Below are 14406 nucleotides of genomic sequence, written 5' to 3'. Positions count from 1 at the left end.
CTAAGACAGCCGCTTTCAAATATTGAGGCGTGTTTGTTTCTGACACTTTCATGCAATGCAGAATGTAAATTTCGGTTTCTTGGTATTTATCACTAAAGGCCAAAAAAAGTAATTTAAAAGACACCTTATGCAATGCGAAAGTGATAAATGTGTATGGAGTGTGATGAAGGAGACAAGAACAAAAAAAAATGATACAAGTTTTAGGTGATTATGACAAGCATATCAGGACACTATAATTGTGCAAACATAGCCCTTCAGTTACTTACAATGTGTCTAAATGTTCAATGTCAATTTCTTGGTTTGACTTTGAATCGACTTCAAACACAGCACAAACAACAGAACCGCAAAGCCACTTGAGGTTATACAAGGACACGCGCACATCCTGTAAACTCAATTTCTTTTTTGGAGTGATTCATCTTCTTCAATAAGCTATCTTTGACATTTCCGCACTCCGCGTGGTTCTCGCGGGAACCGCAGGAGCGCGCCAAAGTAGGAAAATAACAGAAGTCCGTGAGTGTGACAGAGAGGCTTCGCGGTTGAAATAACGCTAAATGAGCTTCAGATGAAACTTTGTGAGCGGATTTGTTTGAGCTCGAGGAGTGTTTGATTGAATTTTCCGGTCTCGCGGGTAAAAGATGGTTCTGCAGAACAGCGGACGGTTCCGAGCGGACCGAGGAGGAGATCAAGACAACCAGTGGGTTTGATTCCATTGATTTGTAGAACAGGGAAACCTTTACTGTTTGACGATGTGTGTTGGATTTGTGGTGGGATTAGAGGTAAATGTGTCCGGTGTTTGTCTCTGGTGAAGGGACGATGGATCCTCCATGTCGGCTCTCAAGCGGCTGGAGCGCAGTCAGTTCACCGACGAGATGGACTCGCGCTTCGGATTCGACCGGATGAAGGATCCGGGGGAGAAGACGGGCTGGCTGATCAACATGCATCCTGTAAGTTTCTCCACTGTGCAGAAGTCCAGCGAAGAGTCTAAACACGAGCTTTAACGCGCTGCTTGGATGTTTCTAGACGGAGATCCTGGATGAAGACAAGCGGATGATCAGCGCTGTGGATTATTATTTCATACAGGAGGACGGAAGCAGGTTCAAGGTGTGTTGGACAATCAGTCCACTGGCACCATTTGAGTTATGTGCTTGTATAATTAGGTGTCATGATCCTGGTACTCTGTCTGCAGGTGGCTCTCCCCTACAAGCCTTATTTTTACATCGCTACTAAAAAGGTAAGTCAGTGACTGTAGTTTGGTTCTTATAAAATGTTTTACAGTTTTGGAATGTTTAGACGATGTATTTTTTTTTCTTTCCTCAGAACTGTGAGAGAGAAGTCATCTCTTACTTGTCCAAGAAGTTCCAAGGAAAAGTGGCAAAGCTTGAAATTATACTGAAAGAGGACCTGGACCTGGTTAGTGTTGTTGAAGAGAATACTGACCAATTAATTTCAGAGTACAAAGTCGTGTTATCAGAGATGAGATATTTCTTCCTCTTGAAGTCGATGTGATCCTCTGAACACTGACGGACTCTGCTGGCTTGCTCTCTGCCGTCAGGCGAACCATCTCGTTGGACTGAAGCGAAGCTACATCAAGCTGTCGTTCAACACTGTGGACGACCTCATGAAGGTCAAGCGAGAGATTTCTCCTGCCGTACGCAAGAACAGAGAGCGAGAGCAGTCCAATGACGCCTACACGTCCATGTTATCGAGGTGTGATCAAACTCTCTGTGCTGCTAAGCTTCTGGAAACTGTTACACTGAAAACTCTATTCTAAATATCTCTGAAAACCTTCCTCAGTGCCTTATCAGGCGGCCACGTGACCACAGAAGAAGAGGACGGGACATTAAAGAGCATTTCAGATCAGCTGGACAACATCGTGGACATGAGGGAGTATGACGTGCCTTACCACGTCCGCCTGTCCATCGACCTCAAGATCCACGTGGTCAGACCAGCTTTCTGATGTCTGTGTTGCACAGATTGTCCTGAATTCACACACTTATTGCTTTTAACTTTTCCTGATGTGTTTTTTAGGCTCACTGGTACAACGTTCGATATCGAGGAAGTACCTTCCCACCAGAGATTGTGAGGCGAGACGATTTAGTGGAGCGACCGGTATGAGGGATTTTGTTCATCTTGTTGTAAACTGAGATCTGTCATTCGGTCATAATTATTAAAGAAGTGTTTCTTATGCTGATTATGTATTCTCTGTGTTTTTCAGGACCCTGTGGTTTTAGCCTTCGACATCGAGACCACCAAGCTGCCTCTGAAGTTCCCAGACGCAGAGACGGATCAAATTATGATGATCTCCTACATGATCGACGGACAGGTGAGTTCTGTTTAACGCACGGTTGTGTTTCACTTCAGATTGCATGTATCATTATTTTTTCTGTTCTTTCAGGGATTCCTTATCACAAACAGAGAAATTGTGTCAGAAAACATCGAGGATTTTGAGTTCACCCCGAAGCCTGAATATGAAGGACCTTTCACCGTGTTTAATGAGGACGATGAGGTTTGTAAGAACATAAACTGCTCTCTGAATCAAAAAACTCTCGTTTGTGGTTTTTCTGTAATAACATGTTAATATGTGACCTTCGCCACAGGCTGCTCTCATCCAGAGGTGGTTTGATCACGTTCAAGAAACCAAGCCGAACATCTTTGTAACCTACAATGGAGATTTCTTTGATTGGTAAGTTGTTTGCCTTCGGTTGAATGTACTTGATGATGTTTAGTCGCATCCGTTGTCTCTCTGATCGACCTCGGATTCTCTCCAGGCCTTTTGTTGAGACTCGGGCGGCCCTCCACGGCCTGAGCATGCACAGGGAGATCGGCTTCCAGAAGGACAGCCAGGGAGAGTACAAGTCCAGCCAAGCCATCCACATGGACTGCCTGAGGTCTGAACGCTTTTCATGCTGCTTCATGCCTATTGATAATAGTTTCCAGGTTTAGCTTCAGTTTTTTACCGTCGGTCTGTGGATGTGAGTCAGGTGGGTGAAGAGAGACAGCTACCTGCCGGTGGGAAGTCACAACCTGAAGGCCGCCGCCAAGGCGAAGCTGGGCTACGACCCGGTGGAGCTGGACCCGGAGGAGATGTGCCGCATGGCCACCGAAGAGCCGCAGGTCCGCACGCAGGAAACCAAGGCTTTAATTTGAAGCAGGACTTCTGTTAATTCTTTTTCTTGATCTTTCTGCCAGACTTTAGCCACCTACTCCGTGTCCGACGCCGTGGCCACGTATTACCTGTACATGAAGTACGTTCACCCCTTCATCTTTGCCCTGTGCACCATCATCCCCATGGAGCCCGATGAGGTTTGTCTGGGACCTTCATTGAATCGTAAAGCAGGAGCTGACGTTATGTTGACGGTTTTGCTCTGTTCTCTCCGTCCGGCTGCGACCAGGTGCTGCGTAAAGGCTCCGGGACGCTGTGCGAAGCCTTGCTCATGGTGCAGGCCTTCCACGCCAACATCGTCTTCCCCAACAAGCAGGAGCAGGTCTTCAACAAGCTGACGGACGACGGCCACGTCCTGGACTCGGAGACGTACGTGGGCGGCCACGTGGAGGCGCTGGAGTCGGGGGTCTTCCGCAGCGACATCCCCTGTCGCTTCAAGATGGTGAAGAATGAAACTCGGATACTCCGAACGTCGATTCCTCCTCGTGACTGCAGGTTTTAAACATTTTTAAACTTTTAATCTGGGAACAGAATCCTGCCGCGTTTGATTTCCTGATGAAAAGAGTGGAGAAAACGATGCATCACGCCATCGAGGAAGAGGAGAAAATCCCTTTAGAGCAAGTCACCAACTTCAACGAGGTATCTGGACCGTCCCTGCCTTCCTGTTTTGTCGCTCAGTGTGAAGTTTTTAAATCCCTCTGGCGTTTTTCTCAGGTGTGCGATGAAATCAAGCAGAAGCTGACGTCTCTGAAAGAAGTTCCAAACAGGATCGAATGTCCTCTTATTTACCATCTGGACGTCGGAGCAATGTATCCAAACATCATTCTGACTAATCGGCTTCAGGTAAAAGAATTCAAATGAAGACTTGTCTTATTTGCTTATCTAGATGTGTAAACCGTGAATGCGTCATTACTTCTCCTCCTCTAATTCCAGCCTTCTGCGATGGTGGATGAAGCCACCTGCGCTGCCTGTGACTTCAACAAGCCCGGCGCCACCTGCCAGCGGAGGATGGCGTGGCAGTGGAGAGGCGAGATCAGTGAGTCGTCTTTTTTTTTTTTTTACCAGACGTGACGAAGCATGGTTTTCCCGTTGCTCAGCGTTTCCCGATGTGCTCGCAGTGCCGGCCAGCCGCAGCGAGTTTCACCGCATCCAGCAGCAGCTGGAGTCTGAGAAGTTCCCTCCGTTCTTCCCCAACGGCCCGCCGCGAGCCTTTCACACCCTGAACAGGGAGGAGCAGGCCAAACACGAGAAGAAGCGCCTGGCGGGTGTGTTTTTTTTTTGTTTTTTTTGAGGAAGAAAAAAATTGAAACAATAATATTTAATATTCGTTGTTGGACTTGTGTTCTGGATTTCTCAGATTATTGTAAGAAGGCCTATAAGAAGACTCACGTCACGCGGCTGGAGGAGCGCGTTACCACCATCTGCCAGAGAGAAAACTCCTTCTACGTCGACACCGTGCGGGCGTTCAGGGACCGGCGGTATGAATTCAAAGGCCTCCACAAAGTACGTCTTCCTGGTTCCAGTCTGCATATTAATTTATAATCCCACGGTGTTCATCATTCCTCTTCATCTGCCCCAGACAGTCAGATATCTGTGCTCCTTCCTCTCAAGGTGTGGAAGAAGAAGCTGTCGTCGGCTCAGGACAGCGGAGACGCCGCGGAGGCGAAGCGCTGCAAAAACATGGAAATCCTTTACGACTCTCTGCAGCTCGCCCACAAATGCATTCTGAACTCCTTTTACGGCTACGTCATGAGGAAAGGGTAAGAGGTTTGATTCCACAGTCACTTGAGCCCTGAAGTTTTTTCACCGACGCCGCCGGCGTCTGTCCTGCAGGGCTCGCTGGTACTCCATGGAGATGGCGGGGATCGTGTGTTTCACCGGAGCCAACATCATCACTCAGGCCAGAGAGCTCATCGAGCAGATCGGGTGAGGGATTTGGATATATATTCGTAATTGTTTTTTGTTTTGTTTCAAACCTCGTCTGATCATCGCCCCTCCGTGACTCAGGAGGCCTCTGGAGCTGGACACCGACGGCATCTGGTGCGTCCTCCCCAACACCTTCCCCGAGAACTTTGTGGTGAAGACGAGCAACGAGAAGAAGCCCAAAGTGACCATCTCCTACCCGGGGGCCATGCTCAACATCCTGGTGAAGGAGGGCTTCACCAACGACCAGTACCACGAGCTGGTCGACCCCGCCGCCCTCAGCTACGACATCCGGGCGGAGAACAGCATCTTCTTTGAGGTGGACGGGCCGTACCTGGCCATGATCCTGCCCGCCTCCAAAGAGGAAGGAAAGAAGCTGAAGAAAAGGTTCCCGTCGCCGCTTCTCTGCGGTTAGATTTAGTGTTTGTGCGGAATGTTGGTGTTGAGGTTTGCTGTGTTCCTCAGGTACGCCGTGTTTAATGAGGATGGCTCTCTGGCTGAGCTGAAGGGTTTTGAAGTGAAGAGGCGAGGCGAGCTGCAGCTGATCAAGATTTTCCAGTCGTCCGTGTTTGAGGCCTTCCTCAAAGGAACCACTCTGGAGGAGGTCTACGCCTCGGTCGCCAAAGTGGCCGACTACTGGCTGGACGTGCTTTACAGCAAGGTGAACGAAACAGCTTTTAAGATCAGGTTTCAGCGTCGCTTTTTATAACTTCACTGATGGAGAGAAAACGCCGTTTTCCTCTGTTTCCGCAGGCCGCCAACATGCCAGACGCAGAGCTGTTCGACCTCATCTCAGAGAATCGTTCCATGTCCAGAAAGCTGGAGGACTACGGAGAGCAGAAGTCCACCTCCATCAGCACGGCCAAGAGGCTGGCCGAGTTCCTGGGAGACCAGATGGTGAAAGACGCCGGTCTGAGCTGCCGCTACGTCATCTCCCGAAAACCTGAAGGGTCGCCTGTCACAGAAAGGTCAGGCGACAGTCAAACATGCACAGTTTATTGTATTGAGTGCAGCACATGACACTGTTGTCTGTTGTGAAAGTTTTGCTGCAGAATTTAGTGTAACTAAAGAAAAAAAACACCCGTAATGAGGTATTTATCTGTGCTGCAAAGATACTAAGAATCTAATGCGAAAGGAAGCTGCTCACGGTGCGTTCACGGACATTAATCGCTTGAACTTTTCTGCAGAACAAAACACCTTTGAGGAGCTAAAGCCTTCCAAGAAATGTTGAATAAAGAGTCATCGTGCCTTGAATTTGGATATAAAGAGCCTGTTCATGTCGGCTCTCTTCAGAGATGAACAAAAAACTTATTTATGTGCTTACTGATGATTTTGGATCTGCAATTTTAGGACTTTTAAAAGTCAGTTTTTGTTTTGAAAGTGCCATGTCATGTTTACTACAATGTCGTTCAACCCCGTAGAGCAGCGATCAGACTGATAAATCCAGTATTAAGTGACAGAGGGCGTCTTTTTTTTTTTTTATCATGCTGTGTTTTTGACTTCCATCTGCTGATGGGAATCTGTGGATCAGGATGAGATTCATGACCTTTGATGCCAGTAAACACAAGCTTTGTAATGTGTATATATTTATTGGCAAAGTCCGTTGTTGAGGTTCAAGACACGTTTTCTAAAGCTCATCTCTATCGTCGGTGAGATTGTTGGCAGCTCCGTATAAATTGATGTTAAAGCTGCTTTCCGGTGCCTGATGGAGGATCAGCGCTCGGTGCTATTTGCAGAGGTGGAAGTCCAGGCGCTGACTGGTTTGTGTTGCTCTCCATCAGGGCCATTCCTCTCGCCATCTTCCAGGCGGAGCCCAGCGTGAAGAAGCATTTCCTCCGTAAATGGCTGAAGATGCCGAGTCTGCACGACTTGGACATCCGCTCCGTGAGTCCTTAGATCGACAAGTAGAGAAACACTCGTTTACTGTCTGAAGTAATGATTTCTGTGATTTGTTTTCTTATTCAGATCCTTGATTGGAGCTATTACATCGAGAGGCTGGGCAGTGCGATCCAGAAAATCATCACCATCCCAGCAGCTCTGCAACAGGTGATAAAACTCTAAAATCTTAATAAATATTTATAGAAACCTATGCCGGACAAAAATTGTAATATAAGTGTCTGTTGATGATCAGGTGAAGAATCCGGTTCCCAGAGTGAGACACCCTGACTGGCTCCACAAGAAGCTCCTGGAGAAGAACGACATCTACAAGCAGAAGAAGATCAGTGAGCTGTTCACCAGCGAGGGGAAGAGACAGGTAGGTTCAGCCCTCCCAGCGTCCTCGGCGCCTCCGGCTGTCCGGCTCTCATCGACCCCCGGCCCTCTCAGGTGGCCCACCAGCCTCTGGGGGCGGGACAGGCCGCGGACATCGAGGACTTCGGCGTGCCGGCGAAGCCCCTGCAGCCGGCCATCCTCATCAGCACCAAGCGGAAGCGAGCCGCGCACGGAGACGACAGCCAGCCGGAGTCTCAGGACGTGGAGCTCACGCAGTCCTGGAGGGAGATCCTGGGGCCGCCGCCGCCCACGGGCAAGACCCGGGTAGGAAACCAACCTTATGTGAATATTGTAACGCAGTGGACGGTTTGTCAGGAGGTGACGGTTTCAAGTCATTGACGTGTGCGTCCGCGCGCAGGAGGAGCGTCTGGTGTGGCTCCGTTACCACAAGAAGAAGTGGGAGCTGCAGCTGCGGCAGAGGAAGGAGAGGAGGAAGAGGAGGAGGATGCTGGACGGCGAAGCGCAGCCTGTTGGCGGAGGGGTGATCAGGGACGGCCCCGCCACCGGCCTGGGGAGCTTCCTCCGCAGGACGGCGCGCAGCATCCTGGACATGCCCTGGCAGATAGTGCAGGTCGGGGAAAAGTCAGACCTCCATCCAGTCCCAAGTGGGAAACATTTTAAAACATGTCTCACTCACCGTTTCCCTTCAGATTGCAGAGACGAGCCATCCTGGTCTGTACAAGCTGTGGGCTGTGATTGGAAGTGACCTCCACTGCATGAAGCTCCACATCCCGCGAGTCTTCTACGTCAACCAGAAGGTCCCGAAGCAGGAGGAGGGAGCCACGTACAAGAAGGCACGAGACCTTAAAATCCCCCGTCTCTCCGCACGTCCGCGAGCTGCAGCGACGTCTCGGCTGAACAGACTGGATGTTGTGCGTTTGCAGGTGAACCGCTTGCTGCCTCGCTCCAACATGGTGTACTACCTGTACGAGTACACCGTGCCAGAGGACATGTACCAGGAGCACATCAACGAGATCAACGCCGACCTCTCTGCGCCGGACATCGAGGGCGTCTACGAAACACAGGTGTTTAGATATTGAAAAAATAAAAACTATTCTAACCTTTTGGATACGTGTGCAAAGTATAGGGAAATCCTGATTTTTAAGCAAGTTCTTCTCTCCCTGTCAGGTGCCTCTACTGTTCCGCGCGCTGGTGCAGCTGGGATGTGTGTGTATGGTCAATAAACACGTGGTGAGGGATCTGGCCGGCAGGGAGGCCGACACCTTCGACCTGGAGCATTTGGAGATGAGGTCTCTGGCTCAGTTCAGCTACCTGGAGCCCGGTGAGGCAAATTAAAGCTGCTCATACTGATAAATCACTGTTTTCCCCTCAAATATAGTTGGGAGTTCTGACCGCAGAGAATTCAGATTTTGTCTGGGTTAACATGCTGAAAGTAAAATATCAAATATAAGACATGAAAGTCTTATTTGTTTGTTTGTTTTCAGGGAGTGTGCGCCACATGTATTTGTATCATCACAGCCAAGGCCACAAAGCCCTGTTCGGCCTGTTCATCCCGTCTCAGCGTAAAGCCAGCATCTTCATTCTGGACACAGTGAGAATTATTCACCTCTGGGTTTATCCCAGTATTATATATCGCTCTCCAGCTCGAGAACAGAGCTTAATATTGTGGTCTTGTTTTGTTTTTCTAGGTTCGAAGTAACCAGATGCCGAACCTGAGTAACCTCTACACGGCTGAACGCACCGCTTTGCTGGAGAAGACCACGGAGGAGCTCCTGCCTCCGGAGAAACACGTCTTCGAGGTCCGCGCTGAAAACGACATGAAGGCCATCGCTCGCGCTCTGCAGCGCATCCTGCTGAGCTACAAGGTGGAACTCTCTCAGTTCTTAACGTGTTCAGTGCTCACGGTTTGTCGATGACGATAAGCACTGAAGCGTCGGCTCCGTCTGGCAGGAGGAGCGTCGGGGGCCCACGCTCATCGCGGTGCAGTCCAACTGGGAGCTGCGGCGGCTGGCCGCGGGGATGCCGGTGCTGGAGGAGTTCCCGGTCGTCCCCGTGCACGTGGTGGACGAGATCAGCTACAACGTGCTGGACTGGCAGCGCCTCGGGGCCCGGCGGATGATCCGCCACTACCTCAACCTGGACAGCTGCCTGTCGCAGGCCTTCGACATGGCCCGGTACCGACTGTCAGCACACGAGTCTGTACCGTCTTCTGGATTTATCTGCGACTGACTCGCCCTCTGCCTCCAGGTATTACCACCTGCCGGTGGGGAACCTGCCCCAGGACGTGTCCATCTTTGGGTCGGACCTGTTCCTGGCACGCCACCTGCGGAAACACAACCACCTGCTGTGGCTCTCGCCCACCGCCAGGCCCGACCTCGGCGGCAAGGAGGCCGACGACAGCCGCCTGGTCATGGAGAGTGACGACCGGGGCTCGGTGGAGATCAACGCTCAGGGCTGCTACTCCACCGGTAGGCGAGCGGTCACCGCAGCGGCCCGTTAGGCGTCTCCCGTCCTCCTCCGCATCGATGAAACGCGTTTCTTCCAGTGTGTGTGGAGCTGGACCTGCAGAGCCTGGCGGTGAACACCATCCTCCAGTCTCAGCACGTCAACGACATGGAGGGCGGGGCCAGCCTGGGCGTCAGCTTCGACGTGATCCAGCAGGCGTCGCTGGAGGACATGATGTCTGGAAACCAGGGAGCCACCGCCGTGGCGAGCTACGACGAAACCGCCCTCTGCTCCAACACCTTCAGGTGATTAAGCCCCCGTGGACTGTGATTTGAACGTGGAAAGTCTGGCATTAACAGCGTTTATTCATGTGTGATTTTCGCGGCGCCGTGTTTCCTGGACAGGATCCTGAAGAGCATGGTGGTGGGATGGGTGCGGGAGATCACTCAGTACCACAACGTGTACGCAGACAACCAGGTGATGCACTTCTACCGCTGGCTGCGCTCGCCGAGCTCGCTGCTGTACGACCCCGCTCTGCACCGCACCCTGCTCAACATGATGAAGAAGGTCTTCCTGCAGTGAGTCGCTGAAAACCTTAAACATTTGGTCGTATTTTCGACATTTTGGGATTTTATTTTTAATCAAACTAATTGAATGAATAAATCGTCCAGTAATTATTCCCTCCGTCCGTCCGTCCTGTCAGGTTGGTTGCGGAGTTCAAGCGTCTCGGCTCGACTGTCGTGTACGGAAACTTCAACCGGATCATCTTGTGTACTAAAAAACGAAGAATCGACGACGCCATCGGCTACGTGGAATACATCACCAACAGGTGGACACTTGGAATCGTTACAGTATTTGTTTTATGTATCTTTTCTTGAGTCATGAATTGTTCAGTCTTCAATTTTCCGAATATGTCTTTGTGGACAGGTTTTCATATTCACAAGCAGCAGAGGAAGCCTTTGTCTCTGTTGCTCTGCAGCAGTCTGATGGTTGAATGAAAACGCACAAAAATACATTCAAGCCCATTAAAACTGTTAAATGCCAGAGAAGATTTTGCGGCTTCTGTTGTCGGAAGTGATTTTTATGAAGGAGCATCTTCCATTACACTAATGGAAGGACTGTCTTCACACCAATAATCAACAGAACATCAATACTGTGAAGCAAAGCAGCGTCTGAGATCTTTTCCTGATAAACCCTTTTTTTAGAAAAACTGAAAAATATCTTCTTATTTTTCTCTCTCTTCTAGTATTCATTCCAGAGAGATCTTCCACTCCTTGTCCATCTCCTTCTCCCGATGCTGGGAGTTCCTGCTGTGGATGGATCCCGCCAACTACGGCGGCGTGAAGGGAAAACTTCCTGCCAGCGTCCTGTATGGAGAGGTACAGACCTGAGACCTGGTTTAATGATCAGGTTCCCTCTTTCAATGAGGTTCAGCTGAATTCAGGGCTCCGCTTCTTTACTAGGGAGACGCGCAGAAGAAACAGCAAGAAGGGGAGAGAGAGGAGGACGGCAGCGAGGATGAAGAGGAGGAAAACGTCGAGGAAGAGGACGGAGACGGAGACACGGATGAAGTGGAGGAGCTGATTGAGAGCAACTGGAACATCATGCAGTATCTTCCTCTGACGGCGTCGTGCCAGAAATACTTCCTCATGATCGTCTCAGGTATATAAAAAAAAAAAGATGTATATACACACACGCACACGCCTCAATTTTCCCTGTCATACACTCACACACACTTTTTCCACGCCAGCCTACATCGCAGCCGTCTACCACAGCATGAAAGAGGAGCTGAGGAGGAACGCGCCTGGAGCCACACCGGTGAAGAGACGAGGAGGCAGCCAGGCTTCCCAGCAGGCAGTGCGGGACCTGAGCGCTCTTCCTGGTCAGACGCCGCCTCCAGTTTCCTCATTTTCAGCATCTGACTTAAACTCATGTCAGATTTAAGAAGTGTGTTTTTGCAAATCGGTGACATATCTTTAAAACTCTCTGCTGCAGGAATGATCTCCTTCTCTCAGGAGTACGTCTCCAGCGAGCTGACGCAGAACTTCTTCACCATCACTCAGAAGATTCAGAAGAAGGTGACGGGCACCAGGAGCGTCACCCAGACGTCCGAGATGTTCCCCGTCCTGCCGGGCTCACACCTGCCCCTCAACAACCCGGCGCTGGAGTTCATCAAATACGTCTGTCAGGTAATCCGGATCGCCGGCGGCAGCGCAGATCAGGGTCGGAAGGCGTCCTGTCTGAGGCGCTGTCTTTGCTCAGGTTCTCTCGCTGGACGCCAACATCGTCAATCAGGTGAACAAGCTGAAGCGAGACCTCCTGCGGCTCGTGGACGTCGGGGAGTTTTCGGACGAAGCCCAGTTTCAGGACCCGTGTAACTCCTACATCCTGCCAGAGATCATCTGCCACCACTGCAACTTCTGCCGTGACCTCGACCTCTGCAAGGACCCGTCGATGGCCCAGGCAAGAGCGCGGCAGTCCTAGTGTCAGCTTTTAAGCAGTTTGAAGTGTCACTTTGCAGCAGTAAGTGAGACGGGCGGCGATCTCTGCCTTGCAGGACGGCTCGGTGTTGCCTCAGTGGTTCTGCTCAAACTGCCAGGCGCAGTACGAGACCGAGCTGATCGAGATGGCGCTGGTGGAAGCTTTTCAGAAGAAGCTGATGAGCTACACACTGCAGGACCTGGTGAGAACGACCGTCTTTATGCATACTAACCTCACACAGGTTGAATTGTCAAGCACGTTTAAAAAACAGCAGGCAATAACGACCTGTACAAACTAAAAGAAAAGAATATGTGGAATATGAGCAAACATCGCGTTGATGCATCATCTGTGGCTTTTCCAAAGAATCAAACGTTCATTCGTGCGCCTAATGTTTGCTCACATATCAGTCTGCTTTGTCCCGTGGAGATAATTGATCAACCCGAGGGAGATCGCAGTGATGGAGGAAGCCATCAGTAAACCACAAACACAGCTGTGCCTCACGACACCTGAAGCCGAGCCTCCACAGTCCCAGATCCACTTAGCAAACCAGCATCCGCCAGGAAACGGGTTCATCTGGGGGATCAGCCTTCAGCTTTTTAATCAAACGTGCTACGACCACCGCGGTCGGTGCAGGAGGAGTCGAGTCAAGGTCTCCTGAGTCTAATCAGAGCTGAAACGCGATGCAACCTCACGATCGATGCTCAACCAGTAGATGAGCAATCAGTCTGTATAGCCTGACGCAACAGACCAGATTAGGAGCATATTTAATAAACCGATGATCCTGTGGGACAGAATTAGAGAATTAGAGAATTGACAGAATCATAAATTGATTGTTCCTCCCTAAAGCTAGTAAGATGTCAGGTTATATGTCTGTAGGAATCCTAGAGCTTTTGTTTTTAGTCATGGTGTGTTTTATGTTGCCCAAAATTGAACATCGTTTGTCAAATTTTAAAAGAGTGACTGTTGAATAATTTGATAACAGTGATTGATTACTGAGTTTGTACAAGTGAAACACTGTTTTATTAACGTTTCGTGCGATCCTAAACATGGTCATCATTTCACTCCTCTCTTCCATCAGCTGTGCACCAAATGTAAGGGAGTGAAGGAAGCCAACATGCCCGTCTACTGCCGCTGCGCCGGAGACTTTGACCTCACCTTCTCAGTCAAGGTTCTTCCCCTCAGACTCATTAAAATCGGATGCGGCCGCTTTGTGATTGTATCGCTGACTCTGTCTCTGTCTGCTCTCGCCCGAAGAGCTTCTCGGAGCAGGTGGCGGTGTTCAGCAACATAGCGTCCCACTACAACATGAGCTTTCTGCGGGAGACCATCGACTGGCTGCTGGCCATGAGCCCTCAGATCAGACACAACCCCTCCATCGTGTGACGGCGGCTTCAGGGCCTCTCCGGATCCTCCTGAGCCGAGTGTGGACCTCGTAGGAGCCGGAAAGATCTGTTCCTGTGTGATTTATGTACATTATCGTGACACAGAGGCAGTGAAACGTGTGCGTTGTAGATCATTTTTAATGTTCCAAGTTAAGGTTATGTATGAATTTCATTGTTAATAAAATCGTGTGTGTTTGAACTCTGAGACTGTTTGTTTACAATTCAAGTTCACTGAAAAAAGGAAGCATTGGGATCCTGGATGTCTCACACGCTGAAGATCTTCATTAATCTGCAGTGAAATTGTCTGTTTCCTCCTCTCTCGGCTCCTAATGTGGCTGTTTGTGGTTCATCCTCAGCCTCACTGACTCGTCTGGAGTTCCACTCCGCGGTCTGGCGGCAGTTTGCAAACTGCTGGGGAAGTCAGGATTTGATCTCTGTCCTTTATGTCTGATAAATAATGTAGAAAAATGAGAATATCACTGAAAAAATAATTGCTTTGTGATTTTATTTAAAAATGCATTTTTTTTTTAAATAAAGAGATGCAGTAATTTTTTTTTAATTCTTGAAATGATGACCTTCAGTTCAGAAAATATATTTTGAGGTATGGATTTGGGAATTTCATGATACAGGAACTGAATTTTGCAGTTTTTTAAATAATTCTTGAATATATGAAAGTTTAATCAAGTTAAGTTTTTTTTTTTTAAAGGCCATCTTTTTATCGACTTCTATCATATGGGTCACAGAACTCCAGAGACAAATCCAGCAAACTGACAGTCAACC

At 49.5% G+C, this 14406-nt stretch overlaps 1 protein-coding gene across 1 annotated transcript; it reads left to right on the top strand.

The window, feature by feature from the left end:
* The first annotated feature begins 556 nt into the window (after positions 1-556).
* pole (polymerase (DNA directed), epsilon) lies at positions 557-13886 on the top strand. Its single transcript, XM_030105669.1, has 48 exons — positions 557-694; positions 809-944; positions 1021-1101; positions 1187-1231; positions 1318-1410; positions 1553-1707; positions 1795-1939; positions 2029-2109; positions 2216-2323; positions 2396-2506; positions 2598-2683; positions 2769-2888; positions 2982-3114; positions 3190-3303; positions 3393-3605; positions 3695-3802; positions 3878-4006; positions 4097-4199; positions 4282-4428; positions 4521-4666; positions 4775-4923; positions 4997-5089; positions 5171-5473; positions 5552-5747; positions 5840-6054; positions 6868-6970; positions 7052-7132; positions 7218-7340; positions 7412-7621; positions 7716-7928; positions 8008-8151; positions 8242-8382; positions 8486-8639; positions 8803-8909; positions 9007-9183; positions 9269-9492; positions 9566-9786; positions 9864-10068; positions 10168-10341; positions 10467-10592; positions 11010-11142; positions 11227-11425; positions 11514-11645; positions 11759-11952; positions 12026-12226; positions 12321-12446; positions 13323-13412; positions 13499-13886. The coding sequence occupies exons 1-48, from the start codon at positions 636-638 to the stop codon at positions 13625-13627; spliced, it is 6876 nt and encodes a 2291-aa protein (XP_029961529.1). The 5' UTR covers positions 557-635; the 3' UTR covers positions 13628-13886.
* The last annotated feature ends 520 nt before the right edge of the window (positions 13887-14406 follow it).

This window comes from Salarias fasciatus, chromosome 12 (genome assembly GCF_902148845.1).
Source record: "Salarias fasciatus chromosome 12, fSalaFa1.1, whole genome shotgun sequence".
Classification (NCBI taxonomy): Eukaryota; Metazoa; Chordata; class Actinopteri; order Blenniiformes; family Blenniidae; genus Salarias; species Salarias fasciatus.
Note: the sequence above shows the minus strand (reverse complement) of the source record. Positions and strands in the feature narration are given on the sequence as shown.